At 30.6% G+C, this 27,485-nt stretch overlaps 1 protein-coding gene and 2 pseudogenes across 1 annotated transcript; all 3 read right to left on the bottom strand.

Annotated features, from left to right (window-relative positions):
• Window positions 1–63: 63 nt before the first annotated feature.
• On the bottom strand, window positions 64–3,139 carry LOC100784167 (sugar transport protein 13-like; annotated as a pseudogene).
• Window positions 3,140–4,534: 1,395 nt separating this feature from the next.
• On the bottom strand, window positions 4,535–12,466 carry LOC100783632 (sugar transport protein 13-like; annotated as a pseudogene).
• A 5,563-nt stretch (window positions 12,467–18,029) lies between these two features.
• On the bottom strand, window positions 18,030–20,577 carry LOC100782391 (sugar transport protein 13). Its single transcript, XM_003536490.4, has 5 exons — window positions 20,405–20,577; window positions 19,887–20,209; window positions 19,617–19,741; window positions 19,203–19,494; window positions 18,030–18,979 (listed from the first exon to the last, which is right to left on the bottom strand). Exons 1-5 carry the CDS (start codon window positions 20,535–20,537, stop codon window positions 18,350–18,352), a joined length of 1,503 nt encoding a protein of 500 aa, XP_003536538.1. The 5' UTR covers window positions 20,538–20,577; the 3' UTR covers window positions 18,030–18,349.
• Between the last annotated feature and the right edge of the window lie 6,908 nt (window positions 20,578–27,485).

The following is a 27,485-nucleotide window of genomic DNA, read 5'->3' as shown; positions in this document are numbered from 1 at the left end:
CTTTTGAAAGAAACGAGAGAAGATGAAAATAGAAACATAGTTCCCAAAGTTATATGACTCGCATAAAAGGACAATAGGCCAATAACATAGTGGGAATGATAAAATAGCTAGTTGTAACAACCAATCTAACCAAACACTCCATGGAGTCTAAAATACTCATTTTACAAAGTCACAAACCAAAGCATTGCCAGAATTTGTCTAATTTACAACTGAGAAGCCAGATTAAATCCTTGGACGTTCTCAATTGCCAGTGACTACTTTTTCTTCTTCAACACAATCATCTTCTATAAACCTCTTCAACACACTCTCTCCGTCATTTCTTCAACGGGAACCTTCTTTGTCTCGGGGAGAAGGAAAAAGACAAAGGTGAACATGATCAAGATCCATCCCAAGAAGAACATGCCAAACTTGAAGAGACACAACAATGACAGAACGGCTTGTCCAATGACAAATGTGAAGAGGAAGTTGACACACACGGACAAAGCTTGCCCTACCGAGCGAGTCTCGGGTGGGAATATCTTGGGATGAGCCAACCAAGAGGCCCACGTGACCATGCAAATGCAGCCACAAAAATGCAAACCATCACAACCACAAGCAAAGCATAACTCTTTGAGAGGTCCTCAGAATGGTCCTTCACCTTCATTCCCATTACAACTGCAATCACAACATGTGACAAGAACATCTGAATGCCTGCTTCCAATAAGAGCATTCGGCGTCCGACTCGAATAGATTGATACAACAGTTGAGAGCATGTTAATGGCTCCAGTAATCACCGCAGAGTAGACAGAAGCATCGTTCTTGAATCCTAATGTGTTGAACAGAACTGGGGCATAAAACATTATGGCATTGCTGCCAGTGAACTGCTGAAAAACCTAGTTTATGGAAACACCAAAATGGAATAGGCATCAGATAAATCAGCAAGTTGAAATTGAGCATATACTTATCGAGCTAACATGTTAAGAAAAGAGTGAATATATATTTTTGTACACCCAAAGTGGCGACTTATGAATGTTTGTGTATATAATTTAGTCCAAAAAATGTCATTTTCCCAACAGATTCAAAGACTAAGGCTATCATTGATTACCCATTGAAAAATCATTTGCACACTTTACAAGAAAGAAAATGAAAACGCGAAAGGATTGCCCCCTATGGCTCTATAAGGCTATAACCCCTTTCATGTTGAGGTTTGAACATTATGAGCATAAAGTTTGAACTTAATTCAATCCTAAGAACCAACTCATAATGTAATGGTTGTTCCTTGTAAACATTATTTTGGTCATATCACTGGTAAATGTGAGATATCCAACAAATGAAAAACTAAACACCCACAAAGTTGATAAAAAAAAATGCAAGTTGACACCAGGACAAATTGCACACTTAACTCACAGGAAAATGTTATAGGACATAGCACTGACCTGCAGAGCAATGGAAATGACGAGTTGCGGTCTGTTCCTGCCCTTGAGGATATTCCTGAAAGGGTGCTTGACTCCTTTAGCCACATGACTTGCTTCAAGTAGCTCCAAGAACTCAGGTTCAATGTTGTCAATGCCACGAATCTTTCTCAGCACAGCTTTTCCTTCTTCCAAGTGACCACGCTCGATCAGACTATTTGGTGTGTCCACCAGCAAGAAAGCCCCCAACGTCAGAAGCAACGCTGGTAAACCACCCAAACCTAGAGATAGCCTCCATCCCCATCCACCTTTGATTCAGTTGTTGCTCGATCAACAATAGTCAGCATCTCCAACAATGAACTACAACCCAATGTATATCAAAACAAAACAAATGGAACATGCTTTAGAAATCGATTATCTACAAGACAACACTAAATTGAAAATGATTTTGCATGAAAATCAATTACCATGCATTTTTTTTAATATTCATATGCTCAAAATAATTTATGATTAGTTGAGGAGAGATTAAAAATAAAAAATTTTACCAAAAAAGTAGACGTGAATCGTGACAAATCAATATTACTGGACTATTGTTATTCAACCACAAAAATTAAAAGAAAAAAATAATTTTTCAAGAATTCAAAAATAAATTTGAAGAACTAAAAGATAGAGTATTTTAGAGGGACTAAATTGTTATTTAAGTTTTTTATTATTGGTTTTATACATTTTAAGTTTTTAAGATAACTCATGATTCATTTCCGTTTGAAGTTAACATATTATTCAAATAAAGAGGATGAAAATGGGAGCATGCACGCAAGAAACTTACTTTGGTGGCATAGTTGACCAGGTTGGCAAAGTGAATGCCAAGGGTGATATTCAGCTGGGACAGTATATTCAATGCTCCATGAATTCTTGAAGGTGCGATCTCTGAAAGAAAATCTGGAACTGCCTGCCATAATAAAAAATTAAAGCGACAAAGTTGAGTGGGTTTCAAAAGGCCACCTCATACCATTAAAATATTATTCAAATAATTTATTTTCCATTATAAATTATATTATACCAAAATCGGCTTAAATTTATCGTTTACATGGATAACACGTAGATAGAATTTGTGATCTACACAAAAAAAAAAAAAAGTAAATTAAACATGGTTAATAATGTTCAGCTTTACCGGCTTAGCACTTGTTATTTACGTATTATTCCATCCCATACAATAAAAAAATGTTTGTTTTAGTCTCTAGTTATTGACATCGTTGACATGGTTAATAATGTTCAAGTTAACATATATCACCTTAAAAATTTTAAGGTTAAATTATATTTTAGGTTGGATTTAATCCTTTTATTATTTTAAGGTTGGATAATATCCTGTGTTCTTTAGTAAGATTCAATTAGATTTTTTTATTTTTTAAAATGTGTTTAATTTGAATTGGTTTTATTTAAAATAATTTTTTATTTTATTTTTTGAAAATTTTGGGAACAAATGAAAGAGGTGAAAAGAGGATAACCTGGTTTCCGAAAGCATGGCAAGGTTCTGAGCAGCAGCACTGATGAAGAATCAACATGGCGGCTCTTCTCCCCTGGCTCCGAGTTATATACGACGCCAATGGTACACACACCAAGACCAAGTCAATAGCTGCAGCATTTCCTTCTCGTATTTGCCGTAGTTGCTTTCCACAGTGTTTCTCTACACCTCCGGAAATAATTTTTTCAGGAATGCTGGCATGGATGTCACACCACCTGATTCCCATCACCAAAACTAAAATAAAATTTATTTCCTCGACTCGATGTTTCTGTGACCTTCACAATCACACACATGCACAGAATTTAGAGTACGTGAAGAATTCATGTGTCTTAATTAATTGCTATATCTATCACTTGCCTTCACATTCGAAAGAGATTTCTTGAGTCAGTTTATCTAGGTTCTGCTACAACCCATACCTAATGACGTGATCAGTTCCTTAGCATTTGAGATTATTTTCACTTCGTGTCAAATTTAATTTTGCTTGGAAGGACTCTCTAACCCAAGTTTCCCATTAGCCAAAACTAAAGTGAATAATGGGTTGTTTTCTTTCTTTCTTTTTCTTCTTCTTATAATACTTTGTTTGGATTACTATATTTCCAAATGTTTTTCTCAATTTGTAACGAATAAATTAATATATTTCAATATCTCATCAAGTAATTTCGAGATTCAATTAAATGTCATCTGTTAAATTTTAGTTACAGCATATTATAAGAGATTTTAAGCAAATCAATCACAAATAAAAAAGCATTTTAAATACACATAAGTTATTCAAATTAACTTTTCTAAATGCTCAAGGATATAAGAATCATCATTGAAAGTAAAATTCAAGCATGATGTATAAAAAATGACAACAATTCTTTCTTTATGTATCAGGTGATTTGAAATATTATATTAATTACATCTTATAAGATGTTACTTTACATAAGAATATAAAATAATACTCTGTTGAAAATTTATGCCATGTCTTGTTTGATTTCGGAAATGGTTTGGGAATGAGTGACAGGGAAGTGGTGGAAGGAATGGCAGTTGTCATTGTTTAAATTATTAAATTTTATTTTATATTAATTTTTAAGAAATATTAGGAATATATGAGATTATGTATTATTATTATTATTATTATTATTATTATGGGCTTACATAAGCTTTTGGTCTCTAAAAAATATAATGTTAGTAATTACTACTGTATTATTCATTCCCCTTAATCTATTGTCTTTCTTTTGTCTATTTATCTATTAGGCTTCTATTTTTATTTTATTTTTCCTTTTAGATTTCTTTATCGTGCCCCTCGTTCAGTCGTTCCTTAGGTACTGTTATGTGTTATCTGAGTTTTCAAAGGCAATGGAGGTTGGTACAACTTAATTTAGAGTACCGTTTACAACAACAAATGGATTCATAAGAAACCCTTGCGGCCTCGGTCATACATATTTGGTGCATTGATCACCATGCCAACCATGCGCCCAGCTTAATGCTCGTTAATTTATTTGTTACGTATACAATATTTTTCTACTTCTAACCTGAAGCTGTTGCATCAGAATTGTTCTCAGACACGTCTTATTCATTGTTTTAAGCGGGGTGAGGCAGTAGAAAATGACAAATTGGAAAACATAACTAGCAAAAACAATTTAAACAAAAAAGAAAAGAAAGTGAATAAAGGAGAAAGAAAAAAAAAACTTATTACACATATGTTATATGACTGGCATAACAGGACAATTAACGTGGCATCACAATGTTACAGACACATGCCACTAACATACTGGGAGTAATAACTTGGTTAGTTGTAACATCCAAATCTAACCAAATACTCCATAGAATCTAAAATACTACTCATTAGACAACCCTTGGACATTCCCATTTTTGCTTGGTCAATTGCCAGTGTCTACTTTCTCTTCTTTAACACAATCATCTTCAATAAACCTCTTCCACAGCCAATGCTGCTTCCACACACTCTGAGTCATCTCTTCAATGGGACATTCTTTGTCTCGGGGAGAAGGAAAAGCACAAAGGTGGACATGAGCAAGACACATCCAGAGAAGAACAAGAAGATGCCAAACTTGAAGAAACACAGCATTGAGAGAAAGGCCTGCGCAATGACAAATGTGCAGAGCAAGTTGACACACACCGCGATACTTTGCCCGGCTGAGCGAGTCTCCAGAGGGAATATCTCACTTGGGATCAGCCAACTAAGAGGCCCCCATGACCATGCAAATGCAGACACAAAGATGCATACCAACACAACCACCAGCACTGCATAACCCTTTGAGAGATCCTCAGAATGGTCCTTCACCTTCATTCCTATTATGACTGCTATCACAAGTTGAGATAAGAACATTTGAACTCCAGCTTCCAATAAGAGTATTCTCCTCCCGAGTCTGTCTACTGAATAGATTGAGACAACAGTAGAGACGACATTAACAGCACCAATAATCACGGCAGAGTAGAGAGAAGCATCGTTCTTGAATCCCAATGTGTTGAACAGAACTGGGGCGTAAAACATTATGGCATTGATGCCAGTGAACTGTTGAAAAATCTGTTTTCCGAAGACACCCAAATGGAATAAGAATTAAATCAATAAGTAAATTCCGATTGAGCATACTCAGCCATCTAAGAATAACATATTGTTTCAATTATGTTAGGAAAAGAGTGAACAACTGAAAACACAATTTTATACTCAAAAGTGGCAACTTATGTTAATTTGGTCCTAGAAAGTTTGTGTTTATAGAATTTTTCCATAAAAATAAAATAAAATTGAATACATCCCCTTAATCTCTAAAATTTCAATTTCACAACAAATTCAATTAGTAAGGTTATGATTGGTCACCCATTGAGAAGTCATTTGTTTATAATGTTATTTTCGTCGTATTACAATCTCTAATATACCTCTCTCACATTGAACATTATAAAAAATATTTGGATGATTCGATAACGACACAATAAAAGTTGTATGATCTATCCAACAAGAACTATTAAAATAGTCTCTTATTTGTATTAAAATTTGGATTTTGACTCATCTCAAGTCCTAAAATTTAGAAGTTAACATGTAAGAATTGTCTTCCATTTATACATATTCTTTTGGTCACATTGGAATAGGTAAATGTGAAAAAACTAAACACAGACATAGAGTTAATAAAAAAAAATAATGAAGTTGATAGATGAGTAGACTAAATTATATATATGTAAATTTGTAGGGACCAAAAGAATGCAAGTTGAGACCAGATAAATTGCATACTTAACTCACAGGAAATTGTTTGAGAACATAGCACTGACCTGCAGGGCAATGCAAATGACTAGCTGGGGTCGGTTCTTGCGCTTGAGGATATTCCTGAAAGGGTGTTTGACTTCTTTAGCCACACGGCTTGCGTGAAGAAGCTCCAAGAACTCGGGTTCAATGTTGTCAATCCCACGAATCTTTCTCAGCACAACTTTTCCTTCTTCCAAGTGGCCACGCTCGATGAGACTGTTCGGGGTGTCCACCACCATGAAAGCCCCCAACGTAAGAAGCAATGCTGGTAAACCACCCAAACCCAGAGATAGCCTCCAACCCCACCCACCTTTGATTCTGTCATTGCTCGATCAACAATAGTCAGCAATAGCATCACCAACAATCAACAAGTACCCAAGGTATAATCAAAACAAGACAAATGGGCAAATGACATATGCTTTAGAATTCGATTTTTTATTGGCAATGATTTTGCATGATCGAGAATCTATTACCTGGCTTTTTTAATTGTTCAATTCTAGATTACTGGATTTCATTACATTTTGAGTCACGTAAAAATGATGCTACGTCTATATCAGTTGACTGGCATTAAATAATTGAAACCTTGTTAACCTGGATGATTCTAAATCCTGCTACAAATCTTTATACTAGTAAAGTATTGAATGTTTCTTAAATAATATTATTTTATTTAATATTTTCTTCATAAAATATTAAAAAGAATAATTGAAGTATTTGTAGGAAAATATATTATTAATCTTTGTGAATATTCGATCATGAAGAGGGATGGATGTTTATATTATTATTATTATTATTTTGAAACAGTGATGTATACAATAGTTTTAGTCAGTTCAAATTTTCACACAAACCAACCATTAAGCAAGTTAACATTTCTGGGCCTAGACCATGCGGGCCTTTACCAAGATGGGTTGGTTACCAAACCAAGACTCATGGAAGGAAGCAATTGATGAAGATGAAACCGTGAAAATGAAAATTTGAGGTTTCCCAATAAAAAATGAAAAATAAAATAATTGTGGCCCGTTTCTTAGAGGTGGACACTTGTCCTGTTAGCAGATACTTGCTTGAGTTGCTTCTGGTTTTTGAACAATTTATGGAGGCCCAAAACACTTAGCAGAGTAGGCAAGCATGTGCTTGACTTTTGGGTATGTGAATGTGAAAGAGAGGAAGAGGAGTAACAGAAATGGTCATAATTTTGTTGGTTTTCTATACAGCAGAATCTCTTTGGAGGACAACTCCAATATTGGCCATCAATTTTCAAAATTTTGACTAGCACCACTCTCACCATAACCATTAATTCAATTTGCTGACTACGTCTAAGTGATGCTTTCACTTGGGCATGAGTAATAACACTGGGGAGATTGGTTAAGCTTCTAATGGCTAGGATTTGTTTCTTTCTATACATTTTCAAGTTTTTAACACACTCATGATTTATTCAAACAAAAAAAAAGATGAAATCGGGAGCATGCACGCAAGAAACTTACTTGTTGGTGGCATAGTTGACAAGGTTGGAAAAGAGAATGCCAAGGGTGATATTCAGCTGGAACAGTATATTCAATGCTCCACGAATTTGTGAAGGTGCGATCTCTGAAAGAAAAACTGGCACGGCCTGTCATAAAAAAAAATAATTAAAGCAACCAAGATGAGTGGGTTCCAAAAGGCCAACGCATACCATTAAAATATTAGTCAAATAATTTATTTTCCATTATCGGCTTAGCTTTATCGTTTATATGGATAAGATGTAGATATAATTTGTAAACTACAAAAAAGAGTAGCACAAGTTGAAGTTTTGTTTGCACTTTCAATGTCAAAAAAGAGATTCTTAGCCATATATAAAATATAAATGACTTTATATAATTAAAGGAGAGAAAATACAAAGTGATCTCCATCAAGTGTCGTAAACGTCAAATAGTAAGAACAATTTAAAGCATAAAAGGTGGGTTGAAGTTTGAAGAAAGACGATTACGACTTTGGGAGTGCATGCCAAGGAAGCTTTTGTACAATTACCAATAAAACTATTGGTTTTAATTATAAACTTCCCTTCCACTGAAGCATGGTCATTCATTATATTGTCGCTACATGACAATGCCCTTTCTACATTTTTTATATTTATCATTTTCTTTATAATTATATTTTAATCCTTTAGGTTGGTCAAATATGCCAGCTCGTTCTCCCTCTGTAATTAATATATACACACCACACCTACTTGTAAAAACTACAAAACCTATTTTTCGTCTTGGACTAAGGGACATAATATGTCAATATCTCACCGTCAGCTTAATAAGTTTTTACTCATTAAATAACAATGATACTTTTATGTTAAAAGATAATATAACTTTAAGTAAATGTTTACTTATTTAATTTCATATTCAAAAGTTTATCAAAAATCTAATTCAATTGATGAAATAAATGAGTTATCAGGAGTTGTGTTTAATTTTTACGGATCAAAACATTTAAAATTGATTTTTTGGTCTAGAATTATTTTTAAATTAAAATAATTTTGAAGACGTGTGTTTAATTATATATATGTTCAAGCCTCTTTGACGAGTCTCACCTTGCAGTAATAATTTGGAACTTATACTTCTTTTATGTGTATTGGACTTTAATTTTGTAAGATATCATGCTTTTTTAGTATTGGTTTGGCGTCATACAACTTCCAACAAACGTATTTGCTGAAACAACTAAGAGTTACTTTTACGAGTTAGTTTTTTGTCTATAAATATGAATTTTACTTTAATTTTATATAATTAATTATACTCAATCAATTTTACAAACATCAACTAAAACATATAGGTCAGAAAAAAAAAAAAAAAAAACTCAAACATACAGGCATACGATAAAGACGTTGTATTAGTATATGATTCTAATGTCCGCAGGATTCAGGAAAATAAAACCTTGATTCTGTTTGGGAAATTACAAAAAAGACATTCGTAGAGCAAATACGAAATTATCCTAGACGAGGCATATTAAGATGTATCAATGGGATAGATCCCGTCGGAACGGGCGTGATTCCGGTCTTTTTTGTCCTCAAAACTTTTTTTTTTAACCAAAAAGTTGCATATGTTAACTCTTAATTTTTTTAATACAAAACTTATAATTTTATAGTTTATTAGTACAATTATTTATAAAAAAATATTTAGTTTTAATGCTTTTATTACTAGAGGTCTAGAGCTATACTTACGTATTTATTGTTTTCTTAAATGGCTAATTGAGATATATATAAATAAGGAATAAAAGATAAAGATTACAAGAAGAGGATTATGGGTATTTAAGGACGGATTGAAGAGAGTAAGGGTAGAACTCAGCACTCCCAAATTATTTTTTAAAATCATGTTTTAAAACTATTTTATTAAGGTAAAAATATATATTTTTATAATTTATATGAATTATTATTTTAAATATTACATTTAAATACCCACTCTTGAAAATAAACTCTTCTCTTGATTTATTTTTTTAACGTGTCACGTGATTTAATGAATCTCTATTTTCATTTAAACTAGTATTTACAAATAGTTTTCTTTAAATTTAGTCAATTAATCACAGCTTATTAATTTATTTTCTCCTTTAATTTAGTAAATCATAATATTAGAAAAACGCAATAATAAAATTATGTATAAATGTCACATAATAATTGAACACTACAAGTTACCATCGTATCATTTAAAGATATGCTGAAGTACGTACAAAATAAAATCATAGTATATTACTAGTGTTATATGGTCTTGGTCGTTTTGTTTATGAATGCTAATTAAGTACGTACAATCTTATGTGTATAAGGGTTATTTGTTGTCATCCATTGTCGGCCTTGTTCATGATCTGTTCTAAAAAAACGTTCTATACCCATATTTTGTAGTTACCCGTAATATTATATGTTTCTGACACACTCTGTTTATTTCTATTTTTATAAAATAATTTATAACATGAGAATTTTATAATATAATGCGTGCTGCACTTCCCTATACTGATATCAAATTGTGTGTTGCACTTCCCCTATAGGGCCTATACTGATGTCAAATTAGAAATTTTGTATATACTTGATTGGTGTGGTCACTTACATAGAAATCTAGCTTGCATCTCCCCACATAATAATATAGAGTACCATAGAGCATCGTAAAAAGAAAGAAAAAGCGCTTCAGAGAAAATGCCAAAATGGAAAGAGGAAGACTAAACGAGTTATTGGGTTTTCCGCAAAGGGGAGAAGGAGAATTGTCATCATCTAATGTATGTTTAGTGAATAAATGACTCGGATGGATTTAAGAGTAACTCTTTAGATTTATTCTTAAACAAAGGATCTCCTTCTTATACTTATATATATATATATATATATATATATATATATATATATATATGAATTCGGAAGGGTAATATATTGTGACAAAAAAAGAGTTAATATTTATACACTGAAAATATAAAATAATTTAATAATAAATTATCATTCGAATTATTTTAAAATAATTATTTAAAAATTAACAAAATTATTATATATGATAAATTATAGTTGGATGAGTCTAATAAATATACAATCATTTTTTCTCTTAAAAAAAATGAGAGAGGGGGAGAAAAAAGAATAACCTGGTTAGCAAAACCAACTCCAGAACCAAGTAAGACTCTACCAATGATGAGCATGGCAAGGTTCTGAGCAGCAGCATTGAAGGCAACTCCAGCGATGAAAATGAAGCCTGATATCAACATGGTGGCTCTTCTTCCCTGCCTCCGAGTTATATGTGACGCGAAGAATGTGGCTATTAAACCCGCAAGGTACAGACACGATGTGAATAGTTGCAGCTTTTCATTGTCGTATTTGCAGTAGTTGCTGTCCAACTCTTCCTCTTCCACTGTCTTTCTGTACACTTCCGGAAAGAACTCTTTCAGGAATGCTGGCATCGATGTCACCCCACCTGATTCAAATCTCCCCATAAATAAAATCAATTGCACTTGAGACTAGAAACTGCTGGTTAAAGGGGTGAAAATTAAAGAAAGTTGATTTTAAATATAAATATATCAGTTTCATAATAATTTATGAATCTCTTTTTGTGAAAAACTAACATTTTGTTGTTTATGAAAAATTGGGTTCTTGCTTCGGGTTCTAGAGGGATATATGAAACTCAACTTTTCATGAGCTATCGTCATAAAAAGATGTGATCAAGTACAATGGAAGACTTTTCCAGTAAAAAAATAAAATCGAATATGAAGATTTATTTTCCGTAAATTAAACTATAAAAATAAAATAAAAAACATCTGAGAATATAATGGTCTGTTTGATTTCTTTTTTGCCTTTTTAGTTTCTAATTTATTTTCTAAAATAATTTCATGTCACTAACTCACGTACCAGAAAATTAAAACAACTAACTTCTCATCTAAAATAATTAAATTATGAAATTTATTTTCAAAACATGTGTTTTAAGTAACAAAAAATAGAAACACCTATGAGATGTCATATTCTTCTGATTTGCAGTCTTTTATTTATATGTCTCTCGTATTTTTCTTTGAAAGCAATTTACTTTTAAGACATGATTAAGCACTTAATATCAACATATCTCTTGACAAAAAATGTAAACTTTGATTCATCATATTATAGTGCCTAATCCCTTATGGCCTTATGCTAATAAATCCAATTCCGGTTGATTTGTAGTCATTTGACTGTATGAGTCATTTGACGAATGCATGTGGTGTGATGTAATTGTATGCATGTTTTCTTTTCTTTTTTAATTAAAAATAGTTTCCTGGTCAAGTTTTCTGTAATTTCTTTCATTTTTTCTTCCATAAGTTTTATTCTTTTAAATGGATAAAAAATAAATATTAGCCAAAAAGTTATAAGAAAAATATAAGGTTGGTCAAGTGACTTAAAAAAGAAGAAAAAGTCACAAATTTTAATAAAGTAATTAATAATTAACATTTATTGATAAAAATAAAATAAAATAAATTAAAAAGCTACTTATAGTCAAATACTACGGGAAAATTAGTCCCATAATAAGATCGAAAAGATAAATTCTTTTGGATCTAGCTAGATCATGTTGAGTTAAAGAAAACATGCAAATTAAAGTTTTTATTTTAGGAACAGATGGTTCAAATAAGAGAGGGAATTGAAGCATGAAAACATTACCAGAAACGCCAATGTCGTATCCAAACATAAGACCTCCGGTAGCAGCCATCATGCATGAAAGGATGACAATTGGAGTTATCTTTGCCTCAAACTCGCCGCCGCCAGCCATGGCTATTTCCAAGAAGTCAATAACTTCAAGGTTTTTGTAAAGAATGTTTTTACTATCACTTGCCTCTTACAACTTTCATTTATAACCATTGAAAAAGAGTTTCACTTTGCTTTTTCTTTCTTTAATCTTTTTTATCCCACATCTCATACACTTCTGGAAGAAAAATAAGTGATACAAGTAATGAATGATGTAACAAAGAATAAAATAAAATAAAAAATAACGTAAATGTAAAATTTGAGGTGAAAGAAATCGAAGAATCAAGAAGGGGTGAATTAATTCTTGGAAATGCTAGTTCTTACAGATAGCTTTCGTCATAACCACATCACTCTATGTTTTCCGTCAAATTTAATCTTACATTTTAAAAAATAATTAATTCTTATTTAAAAAATATATATATCAGTCCCATGTCAGTTTTCGTGCAATTTATGCATCTTATCATTTGTAACAATTAGCATTGGGTTTAATAAAAAAAAAAAAGCCAATTCGTTCTTCTCAAAAAAAAGAAAAAACCAATTCGAATGTAAAACTAACCTGGTTTATCTATTTACAAAGTCTAGATATATAGTTTGCATATCAGGATTGGACGCCGTGGCCACTTGTATTATTATTCGAATGAATTTTTTTATGAGAAAAAACATTAAATATTCGAAATGTCTCACACCTTCATGATTCACAAGAAGAGAATCATGTTGATGATTGGCTGGCAAGTTTTCTCCCGTAATGTAGCTTACGTTTCGATACGTTCCATACTTTTTTTGGATGTGATAATCAATCCTTTTTTTTATAAGATTTTAGTTTCTTTCTTTCATAAAACGTTAGAGTAGTTGGAGCCTTGTCTCTGTTTAGAATAAAAATTTAACACATTCTGTATAGAAAAATATACAGTAGGAAGCTGTGCTCATCAAGCCAAATAAGAATTTGTGTTGGAATAAAACTCTCATGTCATGAATTATTAGAAATGAAATGTATTTTTCTTTCTGTACTTAATAAATTTTTATTTTGGAATAGTTAATTAGTTTATGCATATGGTAGGATATAGATGGAGATCTACTTCGACTAAAAATATGAATAAATTAAAATACATAAATAAAAATAATTCTTATTTTATAACTCAGTTTTATAGAATTAAATTAAATTTAAATTTTAAGATGATATTAAAATTTATTTTAACTATTATTGTTAACTTTATTGAATCACTCATTATCAAGCAATAGTGATAATAAGACTAAATTAAAATTTCTAACTTATCTTGCAATTATAAAATTAAGTTAAGTTATCATACCCAAAATTTTGAAATGAAAATTGAGTTGTTAAATGAATGATATATGGATAATTTATATATTTTTTGCATTTTTTTTGTATAAATGAATCTGTTTTTGGATATTACTACATTTGTGTACATGTTCCAATATTGGTATCATAGCCTATTGTATTTCTCATGGGGCATGAAAATTAAAAAAGAACTTTTTACACCTTAATTGAGTGCATGTATATACTCTTATGTTATGTTTTTGATAGAGAAAAGATAATTTGGAGGTGAAAAAAATTAGAAATAAAATATATTTAGTTGAAGAGAAATAGATAAAAGAAGAAAAAAAAAATAAAAAGATGAGTAAAAATAGATGAAAAATAAATGTGACCCAAAAACTTTAAAATTATTTATACTTGAAATTGTTCCCTTCTTTTATAAAAAATCTTCTCTATCAAAGAACCATATATATTTTTTATCTCTCCCATTTTCTCAATTCCTTCTCTACCAAATAAAACATTAAGAAAGGAAAGAAATTAAAGGGAAAAAAGAATAACAATCGTAATTAATATGATAATTTTTTAAAATATATATATAAAATAATGGATAAAATATATTTTTGATCTCTTTAAAATTTTCAAAGATTAATTTGTCTTTTTAATTGTTTTTTTCATTTATAGTCCTTCTAATTTTGAAAATGCTTTTTTTTTCATCTCCGACTTTATCTAGATAGTTTTTTTATCCTTTATAAAATATTTTTTAAAGCACTTTGGGGGAACAAGTGCTTCATTTCAAATTCAGAGGGACGGAAAATAAATATTTCAAAACTAGAGAGAAGAAAAACAAATATTTTTTTAGAAAGATTGAAACTAAATTTTTAAAAATTAGAGAGGTAAAAGACAATCTTTTGTCCAAAAAATTAATTTAGCTTAATAAATGCATACATGTGACTTAATTTGGTACTAACGAGTAACCAGTAATTGATTGGATTGACACTAAATTTAATCCTTTAAATAAGATTTTAGATTTAAGTTTTACAGATAAAAAATTATAATTAAAAAAGTTTCATTAAAAATAATAATGAAATTTTTTGATAAAAATTAATTATAGACGGAATGAATCGATTGTTCGAATCATGGTTAAAAATAAAAAAATACATGCGACTTGAGTGGTCAGAGGATATACCAGTCGCACGAAGTGATAATGAGGATATTATTGAGATCTTTCATAGACAGTGGATTTTGTAGAATGTCTAGAATTTATCTTTTTTTTATGGAGAGAATTTATCGTATCTAATCCATCAACAAACAATTTAATATAATTAAGGAAACGAACACCCAATTGCTTTCTTTATTTTATATGAATTTACTTTTTATTTTAATTATTACATCATGTTGGCTTAACTACCCACACATGAATAAATTGGTTTGAAATTATTTTAATTTAATCAGAAATCTTGAGTTTAAATTGTGAATCTATAATTATATTAAATATTCAAAAGAAAAATTTTATTATTTAGAATAATTTATCCCATTCAAACATATTATATCTAGAATACATGTAATTAAAAAAAAAAAAACTAAACTACAAGCCTACAACAAATCATGCCAACAAACTCACCAACTTCTATAAACAAAGCGAAAACATTAAGTTGGCTGAATGGATAAACATTGTCCAAAATTCAAATTACTCACTCTAATTAAATGCTAATGCATGATGCAATTTGCAGCCAAAGCCCGAAGTTATTGTTCAAGTTTAAATATATTTTTATCTTTCATATATACTTAAATTTTATATTTCATCTCTCATAAATTTTTCTTTTGAGATGAGTTCTTAAAATTTGAAAAATTTAATACGAGATTTATATCATTAAAAAGAATATATTAATTATTGATGTGACCATTAATTTGATATGAAATCACGTTAAATTAAGTGTGATATGTAAGTTAACTACGTGTAATCTGATATGATATCATATTTTAATTAAATTTAACATAAAAATATAAATTAAAATTAAAAACATGTCCATGCATCCTTTCCTTGCAAGCAATTGCAACAGAAAAGTAAAAAAAAGCTCAACCTAACAATAGCCCTTTGACTTTCCACTTGTCTTCTCAATGAAAAACTTCACCTCCTTCACAGCCTCATACTTAGCCCAGCTTTAGGCTCTGCATCAATAGTCCACCAATACAAATCACCCACAAACAATATAGTATCACCAGGAACAATAACATCAACACTAGCACCTCCAACTCCTCCAGAATTAACATACTAACAACACTCACATTATTCCTAACACCATTTCTACCAACTCTATTAACATCCCCTCCTCCTTCACCACCACCAACACCCCCTTGACCTATCTCACCAAACCCTCATTTCCCATAATCCCCCCACCATGTGGTTGTTGTCCAGTCACTGGCACTGCAGCACCATCATTCCCACCCTATTCCTTGATTTCACTCAAATTCCCAAATTGGTCCCTAATTTAACCCTAATCCCACCTTTGACACTCACCTCGTTCCCTCTAAACCCTTGATTTTGAAACCCATCAACCCTCCTTGATGTGGTAGGGATGTAATTGCAATAGAAGAGGGAGGTGGCGGGTACTACGATCGATGGTGGTTGTGGAGTTGTATGAAGAGGCATTGGGCTGTTGGGGGTGTGTGTCGATGATAGGGTTAGTGAGATAGATGGTTGTGCATTGACTGAGAACTCTGACACGTCAGAAGAGACGACGCACAAATCTAAGAACACCACAAAAACCTTTAGCACCTTCGACCTTCAAGAGAGAGATTTGGAAAGATCAAACTTTTTTTCCGCCAAACCCAAGCTCCAACAAAAAGGGAGAGATTGGGGTTGTTTCATAATCCCGCATTTTCATTTAAATTTAATTAAAATCTGATATCATGTCAGATGACACGTAATTAACTTGCATGTCACATTTAATTCGATGTGACGCCATATAAAACTTTCCAAATTTTAAGGATCTATTTCAAACAAAAATTTATGAGGAATCAAATTTAAAATTTAAGTATATATCATGGATCAAAAATATATTTAAGCTATTATTCAATTTTATTTTCCCTAATAACACTGAATTCCAATTCTTAATACCCGACTCATACAGTACTACACTGCATCTATTTTTATATTTCCATCGTATTAGATTTCTCCGAATTGATTAATTAATATAAGACTAATTTTTGCGTAAGATAATTAGGTTGTATATCCATCCCTTCAAATATTTTTTATAAGTTCAATTTCCTTACATTGGAAAAACTCTCAACGGCCAAAAAGTTTAAATTTATCACTCGAGTAATTATGTTAAATACCTTTGCAAATGTAATATGAGATAATGTTAACGAGCATCTTAACAAGACTGGTTTTCACAAAAAAAAAGTCTTAACAACACTGATTATTAAATTTATTTAAAAATATACCGTATATTTATTTGAAATGTTAAATTAATAAATTTCTATTAAAAAATATTTTAAAGGCAAAAACTGAATATCATTACTAATATGTAACCAGACTTAACACATGATGTGTCAAAATCTGGTCACACAAAGGATTACATAAAGAGAGTATTTGGATTTTGGTATTTGAGATATTTTAATTTCCTAACTATTACTTACTTGATTAAAGCACATCATTTCTTAATCTTCATCAAACAACTTACTTTATTTATTTATTTTTGGAAGAGTCCCCCACCCCACCCACACCATCCTCTTATATTACATCGTTTTAAATTACTAGGAAATTTTTTTTTGACAGCAGACACAAATTCCTAATTTATATTACATGACAAATTTTTATTATTGAAAAATGTGAACCAATGCCCTTAGTGTTTTGTACTACATATGTTTAGTATACCACTTAATGAATTAAAAATAACAAATTGAGAAAAAATTATCTTGATGTTTAGATTACTATTTTATTTATTTTGATTTCATAGATAATAGACCATTGTTTGATAGATTAGTGGATATAGTGTTTTGTTTTATATATGACTTTATTTAGATTTTATTATAAATATTTTAAGTGATATTTGTATGTTAAATTTTCACTTTTAAAACTATTATTATTATTATTGGTCTGACCTACCCATTAATCAATCCACTTATGTATTTTTTACAAGTGACCCACCCCCGAAACGAGGTGGTGGGAGAATCTTAAGATTTTTAACCCATTTTACTAACTGCGCGCCCCTACACACAACGTGCTTACTTAGATGGGATATCCTTTAGCTTTTTCTGCTTTCTGTCTAGTTTTTATTCCCCTAATAAAAGAAAAGATAAAATATCCTTTTATTCTATATATGTATATATCTATTTGTATAAAACTACCGTAGAATATAAGGAACTACGACTAAGTATATATAAAACACAGAACAAAAACAAGATATCTATATTTGAACAATTGATTCGTATATTGCTGTGTAGTTGAGCCAAATACATACAATTCAAGTGAGGCCTCTGAAAGAAAAAAGAAAAGAAAAGAAAAATGATGCAAAGTAATGGAAAACCTGAGACAGACCCTACATATATATGTAGTCGGATTAATCTCTACGTGGCACATAGTTGAAGATAAATATTTACAACTATGTATTGGGGAAAGATTAATTAAAATTATAATAGTTTTAGATTATGTAATAACTTTTTCTTTTGAGTGCCAGCAATGTGTTCAAAGTAATGGGTATTTTTTTTAAAGAGAGTATTCTACTTATATAATTTGCAAAAATTAATCTTCCATATAACTCTTCCAGAACCAGTGGTTTCTCCAGACTTTATCTGTCATCTCCTCTATGGGTATGTTCTTAGTCTCTGGAATTAGCAACACTGTGAATATGGCCATGGCAAGCACCCAGGCGGAGAAGAAAAAGAAGATCCCGAATTTGAGGTGGCACATCATGGACAAGAAACCTTGAGCAATAATAAATGTGAAGAGCATGTTCGTAAACACGGTAACACTTTGCCCCGCTGACCTAGCCTCAAGTGGGAATGTCTCACTCGGAATGAGCCACCCAAGTGGTCCCCAAGACCATGCAAAAGATGCCACAAAGGTGCAAACCATGACCACCACCAACACCCCGAGCCCTTTGTTCAAGCTATCTGAGTGGTCTTGGACCTTCAACCCAAGCACTGTGCCAATCACCATCTGAGACACAAACATTTGGACACAGGCCTCCAACAACAGCATCCTCCGACCAGCTTTGTCCACGAAATAAACAGACACCAAGGTTGATAGCACATTCACAGCTCCTGTGATCACGGCTGAGTAAAGGGAAGCATCACTTTTAAATCCCAAGGTGCTGAACAACACTGGAGCATAGAACATGATCGCATTGATGCCGGTGAATTGTTGGAAGACCTACACCAAAACAAAATTTATTAAAAAAAAAATTGTCAAAATATTAATTAAGTTTATGAGTTCAAATATTGTTACCAAATATGAATAATAAGTGTGAGATATAAGATTAGTCTAATGTCGGGGGAAGAGTGAAGAGAGAAGGGAGGGAAACAGATCATGGTTTGAATATCTCTTATTGATGTTTCTAACAAAAAAAAAAGAACAATGAGTGTTAATTTGTTACCTGCATCATAACGGCAATGATCAATGGAGGACGGTTGTGGCGCTTAAGGAGGTTTTGGAAGGGATTCTTAACCGCTTTAGCCACTTTACTGGCTTTAAGAATCTCCTGAAACTCTGGCTCAACATTTTCCACACCACGAATCTTCTTTAGCACAGCCTTCCCTTCATCCTCCAAACCCCTCTCAATAAGACTGTTGGGAGTGTCATGCACCAGGAGGGACCCAAATGTCAGCATTATTGCTGGAATCCCTGCCAAAGCCACTGATATCCTCCACCCATATCCACCTTCAATCCTACACTCCCCAATTCACATTCATTAATTAGTTATATAAAATGTTTCATGTAATCTTAATTTGTGCGCCTTCAAATCCAAGTCAATTTGCTAGTATTATACAAGGATCATTAAATTACTTACTTTGCTGTGAAGTAGTTGACAATGTTTGCTATGAGAATTCCAATGGTGATATTAAGCTGGAACATGATGTTAAGTGCTCCACGAATTCTTGTGGGTGCAATCTCAGAAATAAACACTGGCACAGCCTATTGTGAAAAACACATTTAATCAACAACATAAATAAATAGGACAAAAGACCATGTCTAAAATCCTATACCTTAAATAATTGTATCAAACCATTAATCATTAGAAATTGAAAGTATGATTAAAAATGGAATACATAATAAGGACCTGATTGGCGAAACCAACACCACAACCAAGTAAGATTCTGCCAACAATTAGCAGTAGCAAGCTATTTGCTACAGCATTCAAGACAGTTCCAACGATGAAAAAAATGCCAGCAATCAACATAGTTTGCTTCCGGCCTAGCGTCCTGGTGACGGAAGAGGCAAACATGGTGGCTACCAAAGCTGCGAGGTACAGAGAGGATGTGAACAATTGTAGAGTTTGATTGTCATATTTGCAGTAGTTACTGTCCACACCATGATCTTGTATCTTTCTGTATACCTCAGGGAAAAACTTTTCTAGAAAGCTAGGCATTGATGTGACACCACCTGCATTCACATGCAATTCACAACATTAAGTATGATTTTGTTTATAGCCTTGGATATGCACTAATTTAATAGCTTGAAATCAAAACAAGCAATATATATAATTCATAATATCTCATTTCTTTGATGCAATTTAATTTAATCATGAATGTGATTCATTAATAAATGCATAACTAAGCAATATCATATCATGTGTACCTGAAATTCCAATATCATAACCAAACATAAGGCCACCGGTGGCAGCCATTATGCAAGATATTATGACGGCAAACGTGATTTTTGCCTCAAAGTGGGATTCCCCTGAAGCTGATACAAATCCTCCTCCCGCCATGATGGTTAATTATCTGAATGGGGAGGTACTTTACAATTGGTTTTCTTTATGTGTGTGTATGAATGTAGCTAACTAGCTAGCTTGTTTTTATCTACAACCCTTCTGACCTATGGCATATCTATTTTTGCGGGGTTTTGAACACGTTAAGTGCGGAGAGTTTTATTTTTAAGGTTAGAATGACTCCAATGAAGTTTTACAAACAATAACTCGATCAAAGTAAGCTATTCATAGATATGATTAAGATTGAAGTCCCGAGAGGGATAAGGATTAAGCAATTTATGCCTAGTTACAGGAAATACTAACAAAACATACTTTTTTTTAGGGATTTAAACTATTATGGTATTTATTAACTCCTGCATAATACATAATTGAATGTTATAAATTAAAAAACTTAAATGCATATTATCTAAATATTTTTTTAATAAATCCGTATAAACATTGATTAACATCATAAACACGTGATCGTCATAAAAGTTTTTCTGTTGAACTTGCTGCAAAGACAACGAGACATATATACTAGTATCTTAGAAAGGTTTTATTAGAAAACTGAATATTTATAAACTTAACTTTACAAAACAACTCAAACAAGATCGTTTTAGAAATTCAAGCAAAACAATTCAATATAACAATATTATTTTATGTTCTTAGTACACGTATAATCAGAAACAAATTTACTTTTAGGTAAAACTAGTTATGTGTATTATATAATATAAATGTTTGTTTTATATAATTAAAATTCATAGATAATAAATATTTTAAATATATAAAATTATAAATTATGCTTAAATTTATTATAAATAATTTAAATTGTGATATAAGTTTATTTGTAACTATTGTCAATATTTAAAAAAATAATGAAATTTAATTTAAAAATAAAATAAAAAAAGCATAAATTGAAATATAGAACCTTAAAAAGATTAAATAAAAATAAAATTATGGTAGTCTGGTTGAGAGATAAAACTTTTAATTACTCGTAGGAGAATATAATATTGATAATGTTTAATTGAGATAGTGGAAATTCGAAAAGAATCCAAATTATATATTTTAAGATACTTTTATACTCTTTAAAACAAATACTTTTACGCAAGACGTTTGCATTACAATCTTTTTGTTTGTACAATGACTTTTTTTTTTGTATAGTTTGCATTACAGGTTTAGCCATTCAAGCAAAATTCTCTCCGTTCTTTATATTAAAATTATCAAATTCTAAAATTAAATCAAGGGTGAAAGCTTGTGTATAGTTTTTTTTAATAAAAAACCACAAAGTATCGTAAAATACGTTAAATGTTTACAAGGATTTGGTCCTTTGGGTTTGGACCGGATCCCGAGTCGCATGTACGGGCGTTATTGGTTTCTTTAGAGGCTATTGTTATATCCAATTTTATTTTTCTGAGTACACTATCTTTTTTATTTTCTAAGATTAAATTACTTAAATAATAACATTTTCCCTTCAAACCTTCTTCCTCCCTCGCATACTTTCATTTTCAATACAACAACACACTTCCTTCTTTTTCATTCATTTCATTCCTTCCGTCTCTTATTTTAGTCTCTCTTTTTATTCTCAAAACTTAAAATTATTATGGTAATTACATTTTTAGTCATCTAAAATGATGGACCAATATTAATTATATATTTTTTTCATTCAAATTGTTTCACTATTATATAATATTTCTTTTATATGGGATTTTTAATGATTCTATATTTTGTTTGAATTTTCTAAAAAAATTTACTTCACATTTTCAGAAAGCACTTTCTAGCAAAAAAATTACATTCAAAGAAATACTTACTGAAACACAAAATAGTATTATAAAAAATACTATCTAGAATGTTAAAAAATAAAATTATGTTCCGAAAAATACTTTTAAAAATGTTAAAATTGAAACATTATTTTAGAAACTATATTCCACAATAATAATTTTATATAAATGTTACGAGTATAAAGAATATATATATGTGTGTGTGTAGTATTCGTGTGTGTGTGTGTGATAATAAATTTTTTAAAATGAAAGTGTATTTAGCCATCTTTGGATCCTGTAGTATTCGTGTTCACCGAGACAATTTGTTAACAGTTATATCAAAAAAATGATAAGAAAGTTTTTTGATATTTTTATGATATTATATATTTTTTATTATATCAATCATCTTATCGATTTATCTCACATTTGTCATGACTCTTTTTTTGCTGGTACAAAATATTATATATATATATATATATATATATATATATATATATATATATATATATATAAAATTTCTAATTTGTTAAATAGTTATTTCACATTTAAATAATAATCATAATCTAGGTTACCATGAAGCATATATGATATATCATATCAAGAAATGCAAAAAACACGTTGTTTAATACATTTTTTCCTCTAAAAATAATATTTTTAGATTTTTTTATTAGTTAAAATTTATTAAAAATTACAAAATTTTGTAAGTTTCATATCATATTAATGATTTTTCACATAATTTTATAGTTTTTCCTAAATTTAAATTAACAATAAAAATTGTGTTAGAAAAAGTGTTTTATTAATACTTGTTAGCAAAACACACAAATTTATAATTTGAATATGGTATTTTAGCTACTCAAAACCACAATGTCATTATGATTTTCTCAAATAACTATATGTTATTTTACATTAACCGCACTTCATAATTAAAATGCTAATATAGCAGTATAATAGAGTATCATGTAATCATTTATATTTATTAAATATTGGATATTAAATTAATAGATGGCCAAAATTGTATGATTAAAAGAGTCAGAATCAAATTCAAGAAAAAAAAGGTTATCGAATTTGCAAAATGACAAAAATAAGAACTAAGAAGATTAAAAGTTTAATAATGTCTTTTCTTTATCTCTTTTATATTTATTTTTAAAAGCAGCTTGAATATTTTTTTTAAAAATGTCAATAGTTAAAGTAATCTTGTATTATAATTAAAATTTTCAATATGATTTATATATTTAATAATATTTTTTTATTATGAATTTCAGTTATATAAATTAAATATTTATTCTATACAGTGCACACACGAAAAAACTATTTTATTATAAATTTTGAAGCATAATAAGAAAAAAATATTTTGAGAGAAGTTCTAATCAATAATGAAAGTGTTTTAAATTTTATATATGATTTTGAAATTATAAAGATAATAATATAATATCTAAAATTGGTGATTAATATTGTCGAGAATTATAAAAGGATAAAATTATCTTTTTGAAATTACGAAGTTCTTCAAATTCATTTGTAATTCTCAACTACTCATTTATATTAAAAAAATTAAAAATATAATTTAAATAAAAAATAATTTAAAATTAAGAATATATAAAATTGTAATAACTAACACTCCTATGATTTATAAGATTTTAAAAATTAAGAGTATCATTTTTAAGTTTAATCGAATGTATTTAAATAATCATTATCTACTCGCTCATCTCCTGTCCGAAACTACTGCTAACCCATTGTCCCTCTGTTGCTTTTATTAGTTACTAGTCAACTTAGTGTCCCTGTGTTTTTCCTCACGTAAACAATCCATTTAAATAATATATATATATAATATTTATTATTTATAACTAAATAATAGTGAGTGCATAAAAGAAAAGCGAGATATGAAAAGGACATTGTAATAATAGTAGACCTCGTCAACCTAAAAAAATAAATAACTTAATGTGATTTTCATTTTTTTAACGTGAACTGTGATTTCATTCTATTTTTGAAAGATAAACCTTTTTTTTTTGGTACCGAGAGGATAGGTTTGAAATTTTTATAAAATCGTTTTGTTTAAACTTTGAATCTGAAACACAATATAATATATGAGAAGATTCCATGAATATAATTTGTAAAATATAATATATAAAATTTAATATTATTTAACCAATAATTATAAAGTTAAAAATATTATATTAAATTTTATTTTGTGAAATATATATCTAAAATAAACAGCATTAAATATTAATACAAATATAATATTATGGTGTATAAAATATAATCCATAAAGATGAAAATTTAATTATTAATAAATAATTATCAAAAAACACACTTTATTTAAAAATGACTCAAAAATAATAAATTTATCTTTAGTATAATTTTAAGATAATTACTATAAAAGTGCATAAGTTTATGCATAATTTATGATTAAAGAATAATAGAAATATTTTATATTTCTAGTTAATATTTTACAATCTGAATCCATCTTTAGAAAATGCCAAATTTAATTTTTGAAATTTAAACCTGTAAAAATAATCACAGAAGGAGTTTGTAACATTTTTTTTTTTTTTTTGTGTGTGAGTTTTGTAACACGCTAACCAGAACAATAGATGCCACTTATGAAAAGAGTAATGCTATATTTATAATAAGTTTTACAATAGCTTGTAAAAAAAAATCATCACATCCCATCTTTTATTTTTTATTGTTTTCTTAAATTAAGAGTTTTTTAAGGACAAATTAAGAGTTATTACAAATAAATTGTACGAGAGCAAGATTCATGAATCGTGATCCTAAACTATAATTTCACTTCATTTTAGATGGATAAATTATTTCAAAGTGCATTTTTTAAAATAAAAAAAAAATTCAATAACAAGAAAGGACCAAATCCATCATAAATGTAAACACTAGGGCTTAAAAAAATTGGCTGTACGTTCTAAAGTACTAATTATTTACTGATAGTGGCGTGGTTTTGTCAAATCCGCTTAATCTGCAATGAATTGGAAAGATGTAATTACATAGACAGATCCAGCCATAAGTTATTGCAGGACTATGTTTCAAAATTTTTGAGCTTAGGGTGAGTAGGAAAATTTTGAAAAGGACCTATCACCGACTCAAAAGAAACATTTCAATTTTTTAAATATAAAAAAAAAATAATAAATAATTAATGGGAAGTGATTTTTTTATTTTTTGCCTGGTAAAGAATTTACAATACTTACATAATCAATTAAATTGATCCATTGGTAACGGAAAATGAGTTTATTAAAGTAATAAAATATTAATAATAATCAAATTAGAAAAGGAAAGTGGAGCAAGGAAGGAAGAGACGAGAGTGACGCTGTCGTGACGGCTAGGGTTTTTTTTGTTAGTGTCTACGGTCATAAACGAAGCCACGTAGGCTGCCTGAGGTAGCAGTTCCGGTGCACACGTGGCACAACTGTGGGATTTCACGACAGCGAGTGAGCGAGTGAGCGAGTGAGCGAGAGAGAATGAAAGCACCCTGCAAAGTGGACCCATTCTGACGTGGCACACTTTCTCCAATATATAATATTTTTTTTATCAAAAGGTACGATAACCCCACTCGCCTGTGCCTCTTATCAAATTAAATTTCCTTCTATTCATATAGTTTTATTAATTATTATTACTCTTCTCAAATAAATACAAATAATTATACTTCCTTTCTAACACTTTCTCCGCATTCTACGCTGTGAAAAAAAAATAATTTTGCCTTTTCAAGTTAAAAGCAGGCAAAGCAGCCCCTCCCTCAAGTGACGCTATCTTTTCCTCCATATGTTCGCAACGAAGATATTTACCTCATCAAAAGCGAAGCGAAGTGTAACCAATACCAAGATCCAAGGCTACCAACGAGAATCGCGACAACCTCCACGTGTTGCATAATTTCTTCGCCACGTTCTTCCAACTATATTAGGCTCCATTATTTTAAATTTTAATTTCTTAAAATTATTAAATATATTTAAATTAATCACAAATTTAAAAAATTAACTAGAACGTGTACATATGATTTAAGGAATTGAATCAAAACGTACCTTAATGTTGGACAAGCGCGTGCATCAAAAGGAAGTTTTGTTTGGCTTTGTTGTCCTCATCTCTGATGAATTAATTATTAAAAGTTTTGTTATTCAATTAATTAATTGTTCAATTACTGGTGAGTATTTTTTTAACTGCGGTGTGAACTAGATACTGTTAGATAAGTTGATAACTTTTTCTGAATTGTTTAATGGTGGGACCCAGGTACATGTCATGAAGCTAGCTACCACATCTAGCGAACGTGACAATTAGGCCAAAGGAGAGAAAATAATTTCTAGATCGGCAGCTATTGGTGGGCCCACACACCTTGGAAGTTCCGTGACCGTGACTCTGTGTTACTCTCGCTTCGGCGCTCATCTCAGCCGTGTAATTAGAAAGCTTCGACGGTCAAGATTTTTGTTTGACGAGGGACGCGCCCGAACCTCTTGGTTTAGGTGCCATGTCGGACTCGCTCCTTCTTTGGAATCTGCTTGTTTTTTCCATGAATGCCCAGTGCCACGTCGGATCTCCATCCAACGACGGAGATAGCACGTGTTACTGGTAACGCCAGGATCTGGTCCGTAGAACAGAAAATGTTTGTTTTGGTGGTTTATTTATTCTCACGTGGGCCCACTAGTGTAGTCTATTCTGAAATTATACTATAGAATTAATTAAAAAATGAAAGGGTAAAAGTGGAAGCCAATTAATGAATTTGACCGGTGGGAACGATATTTTCTGCGGTCACCTAGATTCCTTGTGATGGTGGAGTTTCATGTTTGCTTTGCTTTTACCAAGGTCCCGGCAACCGGATATATCCGGTGACCGCTACACGTCCTTGTTTTTTTTTTTAATACTATTTTTTCCATAATAATAAAGTAACTGCAAAAAAAATAAAAAATCAAAGTATGCCACATTCATCATTCAATTGTATGCATTAATTGAATAATTAAATAAAAAAGATATCATACCAAATCGTAAAAGTTTAACAGGGCAAAGAAAAAAAGTGGACACGTGGAGGTGAGGCGCTGAAAAGGTGTCACGCATGAGTGGTGAGATGGAGGGTTGAGATGGTGCCATGATGTCATGAGGAAACGGGGTCCGTTAGATGTGGGTAGGGAAGAAGGGTGAGGATTGCAAGAGGTGACGCGGTGGAGAATCGTGACCGTCCAGGAGTCTTTGGAGTGGGTTTGGCAGAGAGTGAAATAGCGGAAAG

Source organism: Glycine max, chromosome 10 (genome assembly GCF_000004515.6).
Source record: "Glycine max cultivar Williams 82 chromosome 10, Glycine_max_v4.0, whole genome shotgun sequence".
In the NCBI taxonomy this organism is placed as follows: Eukaryota; Viridiplantae; Streptophyta; class Magnoliopsida; order Fabales; family Fabaceae; genus Glycine; species Glycine max.
This window is presented reverse-complemented; position numbering and strand designations above follow the sequence as displayed.